The following is an 18,160-nucleotide window of genomic DNA, read 5'->3' as shown; positions in this document are numbered from 1 at the left end:
TTCAGTTCAGTTTCCTTGTTCAGTTCATCACGTGCCGATGGGATAATATGGGCAGATATCTCTGCTGATAGCGAAGAGAATATTATTTTTTTTACGAAAAGAAATAAAATAAAATAAAATAGACAAAGGGGGAAAATAAATAAATGAATAAATAAAATTAAAATGAAAATAAAAAAAAAGGTTTAGGTTCATAGTAATTTGACCTAAATGTCGTGAATGGAAAGACTCGTGTAATACTAGTATGACTATTTGTATCATTCATTCATTAACCCGTTCAAGAAAACAAGATAAGAAAGATCATTCGCAGAGTATGTACATAGATACATAATAATAGATAGACCTGCAGGCCTGAAGATATAGAGAGGATTTCAAGATAGGAATAACCCGATTGAGGAAGCGAGAAAAAAGGAAAGAAGGAAAGAGATGGGTATTTGCATGCATTGAAGTCTACTGACTGATGCAGATCCATCCACCTGACAATCTCGATGGACGGTGGACGAATTAATTATCGTTAATATATAGCTTCTACCACCCCTCCACCACTTTAAACCTCGCAATCACCCCGTCCAGCGGCGCCTGCGTGACCGTACTCCGAATCTTCAACTCGGCATCGGGATCCTTCAGCTCCATCTCGAACCGGCCCACCACCGTCGCCAACACGCACGCCAGCTCGCTCTTGGCAAAGCCCTGGCCGATGCAGCTGCGCGGCCCGTGGATGAACGTCAACATCGAGTAGTTGCTGTTGGCACCGCCGCTGTTGGCACGGCCCGGCCCCAGCCACCGCTCCGGCTTGAACTCGCCCGCGTCCGGACCCCAGAGATTCCGGTCCCGGTTCGTGGCCTCGGGTGAGAGAATCAGAACGGTCCCCTTGGGGATGCGACAGCCGACGATTGTGGTGTCGTGAGTCACGTCGCGCACCGTGATGGGCACAGGAGGGTAGAAACGGAGCACTTCGTTGATGAAGGCGTTGAGGTAGGGGAGCGAATCGACGGCCGCCGCTGTGACAGGGACCGGATCGTCGGTCGAGATGGGAGGGAGATTGGCGCGAACTTCGTCGCGGAGTCGGCTCTGGATCTCCGGGTTCTTGCAGAGAGCATACACCGACCACTGCAGCGCCGTGGCGGTCGTCTCATGGCCCGCAGCCAGGAAGGTCATCATCTGATCGACCAAGTTCTCTTCGGAGAACGTGCCGCTGGTCAGCGCTGCCGACAGAATATCGACGCCACCGACTTCGTTTCGCTCGAGTTTGGCCTTTTTCTCCCGGATGATCTGCCGCGCCACGGTCCGGATGTACTCTGCTCCTGCCTGGAGGTCCCGGTTGCGCTTCAGAGGAAGCTTCATGATAGTCCGAAAGCCGACGAACCAGATACCGATCAATAGGAGGGCCTTTAGAAAGGGTGACGGCTCAATGATCAATTCTCTGTACGTCCGACTCAGTTCATTGTTCGGGTCCTGAATCGAACCGAAATCATGTCCCAATCCGGCTACTCCAAGGATGTCCAGCATGGTCCTTCCCGCCCAGTCTCGCACCTCGACGATGTTGTCGTGCGATGGCAGCTCCTTCTCGATTGCCTTGACCATTTCAATCCCTTTGGCCCAGTAGATGGGGTAGAGGTCTTTGATATGGCGGTACGAGAAGGCCGGCATCAGACTCTTGCGTTGGGTCTGTTGCAGTTAGAATTGCCAGATTGAAACTGTTCGAAAGGGGAAGATACCTTATGCTCGTCTCCTTCCGCCAGGAGCAGTCCATTCCCGGTAAGTCGCTGGAGCTGTGCTCGGGCGAGTTCGGTCTTGGGGAATTCATACGATCTCGTGACGAGAACCTCACTCAAAGCTTTGGGGCTGGTGATCAGCACTCGTTCCATGTTGCCGACGGTGTAATATCGGATGAGACCGTTGTTGGGCACCGTCTCGATCCATTTGCGGGCGCGTTGCCCGGGCGAGTCGAGAAACATGGACTGGGTATTGCCCTTGATCCATGAGCGTCCCTGCGACGGAGTCAGTGGATGCTCTAGTTTTAATAGGGCTAGAATCTTATCTTACGGGCGGCGTTGGGAGGTGTTTGAGGAGGGTGAGGAATTCAGGATATAAGATGGCGCTGTATATGAATCGGCACAGAAGCGTCACCGCGACGAAGGCGGCGGCGGTCCAGGTGTAGGAGTGCCGCAGCGAGTATTCCGGTTTGACAGACACCAGCAGGACAGCTGTGCTGATGGCAATGAGACTCCAAGGGGCCATCTTGTCACAGCAGAAGAAAGTGATAATTCAGGACGAAGTTAAGTGGACGACATTGACACCCTCCAAAATGTTGAACGTGTCGCCAGAATTAATTTTGCCGAAAAAAATCTAGTTATCCAGGACGGAGAAAGAAAAATAAAAGAGACAGAGACGAAGAACCAATTCTTATAGATGTTGGTTGAGCTTGAGTCTAGGCTTCTCAATTCTATGGCGTGAATAATTACCCAGCTGTACCTAGGTGGGTATCTATAGTTGGCTGCCTAGGGAACAAGGCCACGGTAAGCCGGAGTCGCTCGTTGCATGTGTCTCCGACTCCCGAGCGATCGGACTCGGATGTCCCGCTGAAGGACCAACTCCGTTTAACAAATCAGATAACGATTCAGTGAGTTATGTAAGGTTAGGCTCGCAAAGGTAGTCCAAAGGGGCAGGTGGGAACAATTATTAGAATTATTATTGGCTCTGCAGAAGCTCTCATAGAGTAAAGCCCCGCACGAAAGTATGAAACTACACCCCATTTTCCTGCAAAACCCGCATATTTCATTGCTTAATTATTCCTCAATAGAAATACATAGTAAGGGTACTATTAAAAATAGTTTTCTATTATTAAGAATTGACTAAATTTAATTTTTTATGTAGAAAAAAGGTTTTTTAATTCGAGTTAACCCTGTGACTAGTTTCACTCCTATAAAATTGTTAAAAATTTTTTGTAAACTTCACTATATTATAAAAACCCGAACTTCCGTTTTTGCACACTGATATATATATATATATATATATTAGTGAGGGAGACAAACATTACTAATGGTTAGATATAATAGCAAGAACTACATATAGCAAGGAAGAAATATAGATAGGGAGCCCGCCTAGAAAGTAGATTATAAAAAAAAATACTGTATATACTATATATACTAGGTGGGCCAGGAGTCCCAGGTATAGAATAGGCCTTTTCTCCCGACCTCAAAGTTCAAACAGTCGAGTGAAGAGAGAAGAGAGACCTGAAGCTGTAAGGCTTGTTTAATTATAAAAGTCAAGGCCATTTCTATTATTTATTTATTCCTAACCCCGCGCTCAAGCTGCTTTGCCACACTTTCAGCCGCCTCAACCTCGACGCCTTCGTAGACTCGGACGCAGTCCTCTGTTGCCTCATCTATGTCACGCCATACAAGATTGATCAGTGTATTCTCAGATAGCGGGGGTCTGGCGGACGCGGAACGAAGTATGACTCGGTCAGACTGAAGATTTGCCTGGTTGCTGTTGTCCTCGTCGGCTGCAGACTCCAAAACGCAATCCGGATGTTTCTCGCAGTCTTGATCGACTGGGGAGCAGTCTACGAGCTTGGGAACAGCTTCTTCTTTCTCACTGGACATAGTTGAGGGATGAATGTCACAGAGAAAGAAAGAGAATCAGAGGACATGTAGATGCAAGTCCTTGTACAGACAACTGACTATTTTGCCAACCCTATTAGTGTGAAACTGGACTATATAATTGGTGCCAAGGGCCCATGCAACTGTTCTGGTCTTCACCTCGGAGGAAGTTCAGGTAGGCTAGTAAAGGTAATGTGGAAGAGAGATGAATGTGAGAGATGAAGTGAGGTATGATAAAAAGGTCTGGAGCCAATGAGTTGAGGTCAAAGTAAGATGTGGAGTGAAATAAGCTACCTGGCAGTGGATGCTTCCAATATATGTGAGATGGTCTTCGTATAGAAAAGCTGATGATGATAAGAAGAAGGTAAGGTACAGGTCAGTATCTGATATAGTCGGTTCAAAGGTGGCTCACCAGAGCCTCACTTGGCAGTGACTTTTGAGGTCTTCCACAGCCACAATAAGGCTGCCGATTGTTCACTGGTCATAGGTAAATGATGAGGAAGCTAAAATAAACACTGCTTGTGTCAGGCTAGTTTATATGAGTCATGTGATGCCATCGACTGTAAGGATATCTGTTGGAAATGGGCATATTCTACTGGCATTTACCACCCTCGACCGGCAACTCCCGAACTAATACAGTTGCTTAGTCATCATGGAAAATAGTTGAGTCATCCTAGATAGATCACGTAGTTGAATTCTACAAGCATCCAAGCATTTCTTTAATATCTGTTTTTTTTTTCTGGTTTTGTTTTGTTTTTTTTTCCGTCCTGTTTTGGATTATGTTATTCTACTCATTTTTGTCTGTAGAACTATACAGTGCAGATACGATATACTAGTATATACACCTACAGTATATGCGTATATGGAACCTCTGTCTTAAGAATTGAATAATATTTGCAGTGAAACGACTCATGCTGTCGCTCTATCACCTATGTATAGATCCTACGTATGTACATGCTGTATATCTTCTATATCATCACTTCTCGACTAACTCCTCCCCGATCGCTTCGGCAGATACACCGACTCCCCCCGGTGCGAAAACCCCCAGCGGATCTGGTTCGCCATGGAGATCTCCAGGTCCAGCTCGTCCGCCCACGCCCACACCAGACCCGGGTTCTTCTGGAAGCCCCGGCCCACGAGCACCACGTCCAGGCCGTCCTCCTCCAGCAGCTTGTTGGCCAGCTTGCCCGAGTTGATCATGCCAACCGATCCCACGGCCAGCTTGTCGCCGACGGCTTTCTTGACTGCGATCGCGAACGGTGCCTGGAAGGCGGGCGCTCCGCGGATCTTCTGCGCCGGGTGGTTGCCGCCTGTGCTGATGTCGAGCAGGTCAATGTCGCCCTTCTCCGCCAGGATCTGGGCCAGTCGCACCGTATCCTCGCTGCGCCAGCTGGGCTCGTCCGGCATGCTCTCCTCTAGCCACTCCGTGGCCGAGACGCGGAGGAAGACCGGCACGTTGGGCCCGACGGCCTCGCGCGTCAGCTGGGCGATCTCGAGCGTGAGACGGATGCGGTTCTCGAAGCTGCCGCCGTACTCGTCCGTGCGCTTGTTGGAGACGGGCGACAGGAACGAGAACAGCAGGTAGCCGTGCGCGTTGTGGATCTCGATGAAGTCGGCGCCGGCCTTGATCGCGCGCTTGACGGCTGCCACCCAGGCCTGCTTGAAGTCCTCGATGTCCTGCTTTGTCATGGCATGCGGCTGCGGGAAGCGCTCGGAGAAGGGGATGTCGCTGGGCGCCTTGACGTTGTCGGGCCAGCCGCCCACCTTCTCGGTGGCCAGGTCGCCCATGGACAGCCAGGGCGCGACGGTGCTGGCCTTGCGACCGGCGTGGGCGATCTGGACGCCGATGAGCTGGTTCTGGCTGTGGACGAATTCGATGACGCGGCGGAAGGGCTCAATCTGCGAGTCTTTCCACAGACCCAGGTCCTGCGGGGTGATGCGGCCTTCGGGGGTGACGGCGGTGGCCTCGACGATGAGAAAGCCGGGGCCTCGCTGGGCGATGCCTCCCAGGTGCGCCAGATGCCAGTCGGTCATGTGGCCATCCTGGGCGGAGTACTGGCAGAGGGGGGAGAGCTGGAGGAAGTCAGTTGGTTGGCTATCTCCTTGTAATCAATAATCAAGAGCCAGACGTACCCCAATGCGGTTGTGGAAGGTGAGTCCTCGGATGGTGAGGGGTTGGAAGAGCTTGGGCGGTTGGGAGCCGTCCGACTGCGGGTTTGCGGCCGTGCCTGCGGGGGGTTCCTGCGCAGGCGTGAAGTAGGAGATGCCCTTGGCGGGCTTGTTCTCGATGTCGAAGACGTTGGCACGAGCTGACATGGTGGATTGGAGAGGAGAAGAGGAGGAGGAGATGTGGTCTGAAATGAGGGGTCGACTGGTGACTGCAGCAGACTCTTATCACCTTATATATACGGGTCCCACCACGACAGTCAATACAAATTAATAATAATCTGCTATTTTAAACAGAGACGGGAGATCGTCAGGGCCGGCACTGATCAGGCTGTGGTTGACAGCACGCCACCAATAACAAACTAAGAAGCACGCTGCACGACTAAGCAGGGCGATGACAAACCCGAGACTATTCACAATCACCGAATCCCACCGAAAGCTCCAGTCAGCAGAAGGAGCTGGATGGAGATGATGTCATGTTGATTAATAATGAAGTATGCATGGCGGCCGGTCTTTTGTCCGCATAGCGGCGACTTTCTTACTAAATCTCGGCATTTGTACGGAAAGACCCAATCAGAATACAATAGGAATATTCCATCTATATTTCAACTCATCGTTCAGATCAAATATCTTGTCTTTAATCTCCGTAGAAAGAAATATTGATAATCTGATAATCCTCTAGAGAGATTCCATTGATCTATCTTCTATTCAAGAATCAATCTAGTCTATCAATTCTATTTTAGACCCTTTATGTGAGAGATGTGATAGTCGATACAAAGATCATCCACGAGAGAAAAAATGAGACAGAGGGAGAAGAAAAATCAGGATGAACGACTTCTTTCAGATATAGAACGCTGAGCAATATTTATATCTATGTCTATGTCTATCTCGATGTCTATCTCTATCCAATGCTCACGCTCTATGTCTTGGTTTTGATGACGATATCAATGGCATGGCATGACTGACCGCCAGAATTGCAGTGCAAGTGGAAAACATCGTGTCGAATGGAACTTCTGCTTTGTTTCGTCAGCAGATTTCCCAGACATCATGGAGTGACTGCTAGGCAAGACTCCGTCTGAAGGAAAAGGGGGCCATCTCAGGGAATATATACGATACCGTACCATGTCTGATCATTAGCTAAAGACTGGCATTCACCTGGGTTTCATTCCCAACAAGTTCTACGACGAGACTGGTTAGTCATCGACTTCGACAAGCAACGTGGTGCATACCTTCCCACGCTTTCATCGCCGCTTCTTCTGCATCCCATCCCCACAGGAACCGCTGCGTCTCGCGGTCGGTCCAGCGGTCTGGGTTGGCGCCTCCGTTCATGGCCTGGCGGAATTGCTCGTCCCGTGCCCGCTGTTCAGGGCCGTCGGGCAGATGCAAAGTGATGCGGTTTTGAGAGCCGGACTGCTGGACTGTCTCAGCACGTTGCTTGCGGGAGCGTTCATACGCCTGCAAGGCCAGAGGGATCTCCTGTCGAGAGGAGATGGTCGAAAGGAGAACACCCAGCGCGGCAGCGTCCTCGACGGCTTGAGCAGCGCCCTGGGCGACGTACGGTCTAGAAACAACATCTCAGTGAAAGGCTATCCTGCAATACCGGATGTGCACTTACAGCATTGGATGGCACGAATCGCCGAGAAGAACCACCGACCCTCTCGTCCATGTCTTCAACGGCGGGTACAGACACAGCTTCCACTCCAGAACTTCGTCTTCCTCCACCATACCGACAATCTGCCGGACTCTCTCGTCCCATCCGGCATAATCATCGATCATGGTCTGCTTCGAGCCCCGGGTCGTCCACGACTCGTCGACCGTGCCCCGGTCTGGATGTAAGAGGACGACGTTGTACAGCTGATGATTCCGGACCGGATAGGCGACAATGTGTCGCGCGGGACCGACCCAGCGCGTCGCCTTGGGTGTGTCAATGAGCTGCTTCAGTTCTGGGTTCGACAGCATCTTGCTCCGGGGGAGGATGATGCGGTATGCGGCGTCGCCAGTGGCGGCCGGCTTGACGGTGTTGTCATCGAGCAGTTTGCCGCGAATGACGGACTTGATGCCGTCAGCGGCGATCACGACGTCACCGGAGATGACAGTGCCATCGGCGAGGACGACCTCTGTCGTGTCGAACCGGACGTCTGTCACCATCGAGTTCACCCGCAGTTCGACGTTCTCCAGGTCAAGGGCCCGGTCGACGATCGCCGTGTGCAGGTCGGCACGGTGGATGGTGAATGACTCGCCAAAAGCGGTGTTTGCCGGGGTGCGTGAGAGGAGACTGCCGTCTTCCCATCGCCGCACGTCGATCTGCTGGAGGGCAATGGCCGTGTCCCGGAGGGAGGAAACTCCCCAGCCTGGAGGCAGTTAGTGGAATCGACTCGACTCAATTCACGACAGACGTACGTTCTAGCAATCGGTACATGTTTGGAGAGACTTGGATGCCGGCTCCCACTTCCATCAACTAACATCACTGCGTCAGAATGCACCCATATCAATGATACGGTAGGTCATACCTTAGGGGCCGCTTCAACAATCACGACGCGATGTCCACGCAATCCGAGCGTGAGAGCTGCCGCTACTCCTCCAATGCCTGTGGTTGTCAGCTGCGTCGTCATGCAGGTTGTCAATTGATCGTACCTGCTCTATAGATGTCAATCAGCATGTCATCATCCCATCGAATTAGAGAACCAAGGATACATACCCCACCACCACTACTCTTAGAGGAGTCTTCGCCTGTGGTATACTATGTGTAGTCGTACTCATCGCGACCATCCTGACTGTCTGATCAATCCAGTATTTTCCTTGTCGTGAACAAGATGATGTTCTTGTACAGTCCTCCACATGAATACCCCAGAGTCGACCGTTGAATTATGTACTCCGTACTCCGTACCTGGACCAACGGCATGGCCACCGGCACGATCTTGTACCGATAACTTGACCCACAACGATAATCGGATCGGCCCAGAAGGCACGGAATCTGACTGCGTAGCCATAGTAGCGTCGGGATGTAGTTGCCCTCGCATTTACCGGGGTATTGCGCCAATCATGGCGTCAGCCGTTGGTGGTGACCGAATATTGTCCTAGCTGACCACATGATCCAGAATTCTTCCTTATCCGGAGATATTGTGCACCTAAATCTATAAATCTGTAGACCACAATGCGGCAGAGCGGGGTCCTCTACCTCCGGAATTAGTATCCCTCCGTGCAGAAGTCATACACGAAGTCATCTCATCCCCTGTCAGGCAATTGTCTCAAGCCAAGAGCCGAAAATATAAAACAATAATGATAAAATAAACGAATGACTGAATCAATGAATAGCCCAGAAACTGGTGGAGTTCGCTAATTGACAGACATGTTGGACGTTGGATCAAATTCAAATTGGTGGTTGTATGACCTTCGGCAATGGGATCGGCTAGAGGATGGATGGGCTTTGCCGGGAGACCATTTGCCGTATGGAGTTTTAATTGACTTGGGACAGTTGAGATTACTCGTACCTTTCATTTTCATTTTCACACTTAATTTGAAAAAAAAATAATGAAAAAAAATCACAGTAGAACAGGAAATTCTAAGGCTTCATTTACGGAGTATAGGTATATATAATGCTATCTGGAAGGGAAGCGTTCAATTGATTTAAGGCTTGTATAATAATAAATCTCAAGTCCAAGAACCAAGTAACTAAGCCATAAATAATAACTATAAAGCACTATAAACTCACAATGAAATAATAAATAGTCGAAAGTGCAAAAACTATATTACCTAGGTAGATAGGCTAGATTTATATAAGAGTCCTTCTCAGGTAGGATAGGAAGGAGGTTTTTTAAACACGGAGTGAGTGAAAAAAAAAAGTTCTAAACTAAGCTCCAGCCGCAAAACATGCAAACTTTAGCGCAAAAAAAACCGGAAAAAGGTAGTACTTACCTATTGCGTCAGTTTTCCCGCAATTAATCATTTTAAGTAACTAGCCGATCTTTGCAATGCCGGCTGTTGGGGGGAGTCTCATCTGCCGATACCTAGGTATAGTTACCGTAAGTTCGGGGAGTTACCTCATGAGGCTTAGTGATCATACGATGTAACCATTTTAGGTTAGGCACTATGCTCGCTGCTTTGTTGACAGGAATTCAAAACTACATATGGAGTAAACTGTCTACCTTTTCCTAGTTTAATATTCCCTCTCCAATGTCCCTATTTTCCTCCAAATTATTACTGAACCGAGCATTTCTCCTTAGATACCCGATTTTTTGCCCCTCCCAACCCCCATGTCCGGAACAGTCGGTACGACCGCGCCTCCACCCGTGATTCTGGGTATGCAGACCCAAGGACAAGATTGAGAATTTGTCCCCTACGGACGCGGTTCCCTTTCCAAAAAAAAAAAAGAATTTGATAAGGCCTTAAGCAAACCCACAAAATTATTTGATTCTAATTGTAGTCTCGCTATACAGTAAGCTTATATATGTGACGGCTCGTTCAAAAATGATAAGAGTCATATTGGCAGCCTAGATACTAGAATTCGAAGCTAGGGAGAAGGAGAAAAGAACATGCTTATGAACTTCTATAGGTCTGCTTAGCTTATAGTTATAGTGACTTATACTGCCAATTTGGAACCTATAGAGGCTAATGGCAAAAACCCCTTATTATAATGATTATCATACTGGCTTACTGCGCCTCAGCATATAATGTGTTGCATGTATAATATGAAGCTTAATTTGCAGGATATATATATATATATATATATATAAGGCACAGAAATAAAGTATATGTTATTCCAAATAGCTTAGTGGATTCACACAATATAAATTTCAGATATTAAGGGGTTACAGTGGAAAGCTGGCCAGGTAATAAGTTGTCTTAATTTGTCTGTTTACTCAGCGTGTAGACCTAGACTAGGATGATTAGGCTATTACTCTATATGTGATTATATGTGGTTCTTGGAGAGCGGCTGATAATAATACCTTAGCATTTCCTACTTGTATATATAGTCTATCTTCTAGATAATACAGACTATATCTGTGACGACGCAGTCATATCGACTTCCTCTCATATCACGTGGGCGGCTTTCTAATTAGGAAAGGGTCAGCTCGCTTGACTGCTATATCAAACGTCTCCTCCCACAGTTCGTAGTCTTCTTCTCTTCTTCCTTTCCCTAGCTTCGAATCTTAGTTAGATAGCTGCCAAATGGATTCATTTTCATTTGACTAAATCGCGACAATATCTATTTGTTATTTCCATAAGGCAGATGCTAGAATAATTCCTAATAGCAAAATAGCCTTTATAATAACTACATATAGCCCAATTGGCTGCATTAAGTTAGAGAGTTGTTCTTAGATCTAGCTGAAATCTGATACCATCTATGCCCGAACCAAAAGATTAATGATAAATATAGATTTATACCAAGGCTGAGTCTTAATTTAACAATATTAGAATAAAATATATATTAAAACAAAACAAGTATAGAAGGCTTCTTTCTATCAAGGGAGCAGGCCGAGGAGTCAGAGACCCTCGGGCTTTATCTTGCAGCGCTGTAAAATGAAAAGACTCCTTACCTTCCAAACGATGCGGCAGGACAGGTATCATAGGCCTATGGCAGACTCAGAGAGTCTGGCCAGGGAGCTGCAATTCTGTAGAAGCTCTCCAAGAACTACTTCCTAAAACGAAGGCCATCTCGCTAGCAAGGTTATAGGCAAAGATAGCCAATATTAAGGCACAGAAGGCTCCTGAGCAGGGCCTTACACTGCTGGTAAGAAAGTTGTTATTCTTGCTCTCTGTCGAGACCCTTCCGGGGTGCTTCTATACTGAGCCGCCGCCTTAGACTATCATCACCGATTCCTCCATTACAATATAAGGTCTAGCTTACTTTCTGATATCTTTAGCTAGGAGGCCTAATTAGGGGTTATTTAGCAGCTTAATAAAGATAATATTAGTACCTATATTAGCTAGTATAAAAGTTATCTCTAGCCTAAGGCTACTAGTGCTGCTAGTAATAATGGCTATCTTACTAATAAAGGAGAAATAGAGGTAAGATACTACAACATGATATATATCTATATTATAATATGTTATATTGTCTGTCGATCCATATAGATTGAGTTTGGGATCTTAACTATAAAGATGATCAAATTAGATAGAGACGATGAAGAAGAGGAAAGAGCGTAGAATATAAGATATGAAGATAGACGAAGATATGTCTGCTCGGATAGCTACCTACCTCTAGCTACTAATAAACAAGTAGTTGAATTTGCATCGTTTAAACACCCAGGTAGTCAGGTACAGGACGAAAACTGTCATATGTCATGCCTAAATTAGATAATATGTATTAGCCAGAAGCAACGTCCATGTAGTGTAGTTGTGACAATTCCTTTTGGGTTCTTCATTATTATCCTTTTTAGATTCGGCATCTTGTCTAACCTAACCTAAACCTCACTTACGTTACCTAAGTTAAACTAATCATTCTTAATTATTTATTTGTTCTTTCGGCTAAGTACCTGAAGTACGAGCCTACCCCAGCAGTCATCATCCTCGGAACTCAGATCCTTACATAAGTTACTTCGGGAGACGATATGGATGAGATAGGCGGCATTTTAGTTTAAGAACTGGTCGGCTGAACTACATAAAATTATACATGGAAACCTGGGAGCTACTACTGAGATGCGACTTCATCATATTCTTGATGATTTCTAATCTCAATTTTCGGGCATCGTACATGTAAGCAAGGAAAATCGCAGGGTGGTGAGCAAGGTGGTAATGAAGCGTCTCTCAGTCGCTTACAGCCCTTGCCAGAACATTGTGGCCCAGTTTATCAGATCCTGTGCGGTTAATATAATATCGTGCTCTGTAGGCTGGATGGCAGCGCGTTCGAAAATCTTGAGAAATTCGAGACACAAGGGAGCACCAGTGACGATAGCGTTCGAATTCGATTGGATGGTGATATCTGCAGTTTGCGTTGGAAAAGCGTTGGATTGACTAGGGCGAGCACTTCTTCTCGTAGTAGGCGCCTGGCCTGGTTCCCATTTCTCGATCTTGATCTTTTTGATGGTGGGGTGAAGCCAAATTAGCAGAACAATGTTCACTCTCCCGTTCGAATGTTCGATCCACCACCTAGCATCAGAACGTAGTCGTGGTAGCGATTCTGACATCCCGGCCTCGATCACTAAGGTCGGCCAATCCCCTTTGTTCGGTCTGATACGCTTATTCTTCCAGGAAGAGTCGCTTTCCTTCGCACTCGCTGCTTGCCCAACGTACTTAGTTGCTCCGAGTCCCCAGAATTCGTCGAGTCCGAGTCCCATTAACACCACAACACGATATATGGACTGCCCAAACGTCACATGCGCAGACTCGTGAGCTTCTGTTGGAAGCTTAATGATCAATGTCTCAACATCAGCAAAATAGGTGAAGCGGACACCGCGCCAAAGATCCGCTCTCTTCTTTTCGATTTTCTCGAAAAGCTCGGATGTTATATGACTAAAGGCGAGATGCGGGAACTGGTACAACTTCCGACTCTGACGACCCTCCAATATCCACATCAGCCGTGCCAGCCATTATTGCGGACTGGGCTGGTGTTGAGCTATGCGGAGTGAGGAATAATTTTCAGATATCTCGTTTCCAAGACAGGCCATTCTGATGGTTGATGAATGGACCGAGATTGACGTCACGATGTATCGTAAACAAGGGCACCCTAGCAAGACAGGGATCCGCGTGCCATCCGCGAATCTGCTTGGCGACCGAAGTACTTATGACGAGCCGTCAAAACTGGGATAAATGAAGAATCCTGATCTCATGGTAGTTTGAAGCTGCCTTAAAGACTTCTCGGATGGATGGAAGAGCTAGGATTTTTGGTGTGTGAGAGAGGCTGGTGGGAGGTGACATGTGCAAGCCAGCGCTAGCCCTGGCCCTAGGCCCTAAGCCCCCTAGGTCACAGGTCAGTCAGCTGACCAACACTGAGAGGGAATATATAAGAGAACTTCAACTGCATTGATAATAATATACGGAAGTTAATGCCACTCTAAATTGATGCCAACAAGCGTGACAACAGTCGCTCAGCGCCATCACTTCTCCCAGGGCTGGAAATGACGAGTCCCATAGAACAAAAGAGGATCCCTTCTTCACTGTCGTTGAACTTGTCTAAAACCCTGCGCAGGTAAAAAAGAGAGAAAAGGATACATGAGCCAACTGTTTGAAAGTGCCTCTACGAAATTTCATAATGCTTGAATTCTCGCGTCTTCATTCCCCTCTCAAACATAATGTCCAGTTCCTCGTACGTCCTGCCAGACCAACGAAGAAAAATCTGAGTTTCCCGGCATATTGGCATGGTCGGGATTGATCATGTAAGGGATTGCGACAGCCATGACGATCCCAGCCAGGCCTTGGAGAGAAATGACGAGCAAAGTTGCCTTGCCGCGGACTCTCGTCGCCGATACCGAGGACCACCCAAGCGATTGGACCGATCGTTGGGTCGTAAGCATTGTTCATCAGAGGCTCACTCGTTCTTGCCTTTACTATTTCAATTGATGAACATTGTTCTGGGCCAGCGCTTTTTTCGACCTCCTTGTACCACGACTGGAACATTATCCATTTCTGTAGTATAGTGTCAGTTCTTTTGATTATCACATTCAATCCGTACGAAATCTTCCAGACGATATCTTAGATCTTCTGGATGTGACGGCCTGATCCAGCTGGACGTCACGCGGGCGGCTACCTGATTAGGAAAGGGCTACTTCGCTTGACTGGATATCGAAGCCTCTTCTCCGACAGTGTTTGTAGTTTTCTTCTTTTCTTCTCCAGCTTCGAATATTAGTTAGATAGCTACCGAATGGACTGATTGCTTTCATTTGGCTGAGCAGTGACATAATTTGAAGCTCACCTTCTTCATTCTTTTATCCCATACCCTAAGCGGAGGATGTCTTCGCGGTAGAGCTCCTACGCCTATCACAGACGCGTCCAGACACATTTGTGGGATCCCAAATTATTCTCTCATTAAGTCTACACCAGACGTGGAGGTCATACCAGGGCTTATGCCACCAGTATTATACCTCAAAGACGTCCACCGTCATTCCTTTGATTGTGAACTTTTATCGAGAATCCAGAAACCACGATTCCAGAACCAAGAACCAAAAAGAACCCTAAGACAGAAACCTGATTTTGAATCCAGATCCAGAATTACGAACCGAGAAGAACTGAGAATTGAAAATCTATGCCAGTTGATATGGCACAACCTATAGAATTAACAGTTTCCTGAGACTACTTCTGAACCAACCCCTGAACAACACCATGAGAACTCAGATGCTAACCATGAGACCTCAAATTCCAAAATTGCCGAGACTCCGCGTAAAGACTTGACTCAAAGCCTGGGAGAAATGGGTCCTAGATGGGTGTCTACCCTTTTTGACCCTATAGATCCTGATCCTAGTAAAATAACTGCCAAAAGGATTCATTAATCTTTGCAAGAAAGACCCTGAGCTCCTGTTTAATGCAGTTGCTAAGGCCTGGGAATGGCTCCAGGAAGGAGGAAGGAAGAAAGGAACTAAGGAAGAATAAATCAATAATGAAGAAGCCATCTTTTCGATAAATATTATATAGAACTATCTACATGCCTAACTTCCTGCAAATGCGACTGCCACTGCCAGCGTTCCCGTCTTCACGACTATTACCTGCCATGCTATTTTGTTCCCTGGTGATAATGGCGTTTAGGTCCTCTCTTTCCTGCCTCTCCTTATATGATTCATTCCCGATAGTATACGTACTTCCTTCCGATCGAATTGACCGATTCTCCACCCCGCGTCAGTTACATGCACTCTCATCATGATCAATCAGCTATCGGATGGTCCACCGCAATCATCCAGACTGGTCAAGGGACCGGCACTGGCACCTGGGAATACGGCAGTTGAGAAAGCAAGTCGATCAGTCGATCAGAGGTATCGGTGTAGTAGTGGCAGCAGATCGATCGTTTGATGAAGATAGGGGGCAACTACGCCTTCAGCGTATTCTGCTGGTAGAATTTGCTCATGCGGTACTTGGTCTCGCCTTCATAAGAGGCCAGATCCTGCAGGGCCTGCTTGCCTTCCCGCTCGATGGTGGCTCGGATTTCTTCGTTGCGAGGGGTGATTCGGCATTTAAACGGACTGGGGCGCATGTTGAGTCCGTTGCTGCAGAATCGTCAGCTTGGCCTTGGATGGACCTTTTCTACAAGGGAATAAACTCACGTATAGTCGAAAATGTCGACCGGAATCTCATTGCCATTCTCATCCAACGCCTTCTCGATCTTGAACCCCCAGAGCAACCGTGCCACGGTGATAAAGGTGCCCTGTTCGGCCAGACCTTGCCCGCTGCACACGCGTCGACCCCAGCCAAAAGTCATATAGCCCCGTTCACCAGGGAAGGGTCGGCTGTACGGACTCCCTTTGATGAATCTCTCGGGGTTGAATCGGTCTGGGTCAGGGAACTCGCGTTCGTGGTGGTGGATGGACCAGACGTTTCCTTGCACCCAGGTGTTCTTGGGGATCAACCAGCCCTGATGAACGTGAGTATGTTATCAATGCAGTGAAGTGGAGACCCGTTCTGACAGCCTACCTTGTAATAATCATCTTGAATCGGAGCATGCGGCTGCCCTCCAATGATCGCGACCGACCGCCACCGCAACACCTCCTTGACAAACGCTTTGACATACGGCAGATTGGGCTCGTCGTCAAAGGTCGGGCTGCGATGATGGCCCACCACCCGGTCCAGCTCCTCCCAGGCCTTGGGCAGCGTCTCCGGAAAAGCACAGCAGGCCAGAACGAACGTGATCAGCGTCGAACTGGACGTGTCGCTGCCGGCTCCAAACAGGTTGCCCGCCAAAGACGCAATCTCTTCGGGTGTCAGGTTGTATTTCGGCGCCTCGTCGAACAGTTTTCTCGCGTAGCACTGCGGCTGCTTGGGGTTGTTGGCTGCTTCCTCGGCCAGAGCGTAGAAAAAGCTGCGGCCACGGCTGCGGGCTCCCAGACCATGTTTCCAGGGGGCGATCTGATTTGGGAATTTGGCGAGAACTACACCTGTCGTCAGCATAAAATAGAAGAAAGAAGAAAGAAGAAAGTACTGTGCTAGGAAACTCACTTGGAAACGTCTCCATCAACATGGGAAACTTCTTCCCCGGCACATTCAAATCCGCCGCTCGTTGCATCACGGCAATGACCTCGGTGATGATGGGATCGGTGTAACTGGCGATGCGTCGGCCAAACCCGATGATCGAGACGACACTCGCCGCGTAGCGCTCAAAGTGGCTGACGTATTCCTCCGGCGACGACAGCAGGTTGTAGGCGATGACCTTGCTCTCGTCGTTCTGAAAGCCGCGGTAGCTGCGCACCTGCTGCAGGCCGACGCCCATGTGCGTCAGCTTGCGGTGCAGTCGCCATCGCTCGCCGTAGTACATCGTCACGAGGTTCGACTGGCCGGTGCCCAGCTCGCCGAAGACGACCATCCGGGGCCGCGACGCGTAGATGCCCGCGCGCTTGTCAAGCAGCTCGTTGGCGCACCAGGCGTCGCAGATCCAGACGGTCGGGTTCCGACCGATCCAGAAGGTGATGAGGGGGACATTGTATTCTTTGGCGAGTTTTTCGAAATAGATCCAGGGCTTGTTGTCGGGGAGAAGATGCGTATTGCCGATGATGGGAAGCGGAAGTGGTCCAGGGGGCTGGCTGCCAGGTCAGTCACTTAAGATACCGACGAGAGGGTCTATACTGACCATTTTATAATGCAGATACAGCATCCGCGCATAGTCCACCGCTAGCACGACCAGACCTCCGACCAGGATGGACAGGATGATATTGCCCGTGCCGAGCTGCGCAGCTGCACGTTGCAGCTGCATCAGCGCGAGGACGTCTCCGAATCTCTCGACCAGCATGGTAACGCCAGCTGAGGAATAGACAAAGTATATAGGAGCAGTCTGTCTGTTGACTAAAATTTCTGGGGTATATTAACGTCTCCTATATAGCTGACATGAAGTCGTTAGAGACCCACTGTCGCCAACACGTCACGACACGAGAGGCAGTTTATTCGGCTCTGAGCGCCGTCAAGACATTATGTTTAGTGGACACGTCTGGACTGTATGCCAATGCGGATTAATTACCAGTTGGACTGCCTGGCATGCAGTGGTTAAGAATCTCTACCCCGCTTGGAGCTATTTACCCCGTCTGATCCGGCCAGAAGTAGCAAGTGAGATATGGGGTACAGAGTAAATGTATGTACTCCGTACTATCTCCGGGGATATCTGCTATGTCCGTGTCTAGTGAATCTCACTTGGACAGGGAAGGGAAAAGAATCAACCCAAGCGCTGCGAATCCAATCGAACTACCGACAGATGGATTCAATTCCATCAATTTCATTAGACACAGCGATCAGGAACTGCCTATCTTATTGGACTTGTCAGG

At 48.4% G+C, this 18,160-nt stretch overlaps 5 protein-coding genes across 5 annotated transcripts; all 5 read right to left on the bottom strand.

Annotated features, from left to right (window-relative positions):
• Positions 1-525: 525 nt before the first annotated feature.
• On the bottom strand, positions 526-2,238 carry VTN77DRAFT_3703 (uncharacterized protein; the record flags this gene model as incomplete). The annotated part of the gene is made up of 3 exons (XM_069419681.1): positions 526-1,665; positions 1,716-1,988; positions 2,044-2,238. 3 exons carry the CDS (start codon positions 2,236-2,238, stop codon positions 526-528), a joined length of 1,608 nt encoding a protein of 535 aa, XP_069278274.1.
• Positions 2,239-4,589: 2,351 nt separating this feature from the next.
• VTN77DRAFT_3702 (uncharacterized protein) lies at positions 4,590-5,918 on the bottom strand (the record flags this gene model as incomplete). The annotated part of the gene is made up of 2 exons (XM_069419680.1): positions 4,590-5,675; positions 5,736-5,918. The coding sequence occupies 2 exons, from the start codon at positions 5,916-5,918 to the stop codon at positions 4,590-4,592; spliced, it is 1,269 nt and encodes a 422-aa protein (XP_069278273.1).
• A 987-nt stretch (positions 5,919-6,905) lies between these two features.
• VTN77DRAFT_3701 (uncharacterized protein) lies at positions 6,906-8,380 on the bottom strand (the record flags this gene model as incomplete). Its single annotated transcript, XM_069419679.1, has 5 exons — positions 6,906-6,946; positions 6,998-7,329; positions 7,384-8,119; positions 8,169-8,226; positions 8,279-8,380. 5 exons carry the CDS (start codon positions 8,378-8,380, stop codon positions 6,906-6,908), a joined length of 1,269 nt encoding a protein of 422 aa, XP_069278272.1.
• Positions 8,381-12,523: 4,143 nt separating this feature from the next.
• Positions 12,524-13,282, bottom strand: VTN77DRAFT_3700 (uncharacterized protein; the record flags this gene model as incomplete). Its single annotated transcript, XM_069419678.1, has 1 exon — positions 12,524-13,282. The coding sequence occupies one exon, from the start codon at positions 13,280-13,282 to the stop codon at positions 12,524-12,526; it is 759 nt and encodes a 252-aa protein (XP_069278271.1).
• A 2,441-nt stretch (positions 13,283-15,723) lies between these two features.
• On the bottom strand, positions 15,724-17,634 carry VTN77DRAFT_3699 (uncharacterized protein; the record flags this gene model as incomplete). Its single annotated transcript, XM_069419675.1, has 5 exons — positions 15,724-15,901; positions 15,959-16,266; positions 16,326-16,780; positions 16,848-17,424; positions 17,476-17,634. The coding sequence occupies 5 exons, from the start codon at positions 17,632-17,634 to the stop codon at positions 15,724-15,726; spliced, it is 1,677 nt and encodes a 558-aa protein (XP_069278270.1).
• Positions 17,635-18,160: the final 526 nt, after the last annotated feature.

Source organism: Rasamsonia byssochlamydoides (assembly GCF_041956645.1).
Source record: "Rasamsonia byssochlamydoides strain NRRL 3658 unplaced genomic scaffold VTN77scaffold_26, whole genome shotgun sequence".
NCBI lineage: Eukaryota > Fungi > Ascomycota > Eurotiomycetes > Eurotiales > Trichocomaceae > Rasamsonia > Rasamsonia byssochlamydoides.
Note: the sequence above shows the minus strand (reverse complement) of the source record. Positions and strands in the feature narration are given on the sequence as shown.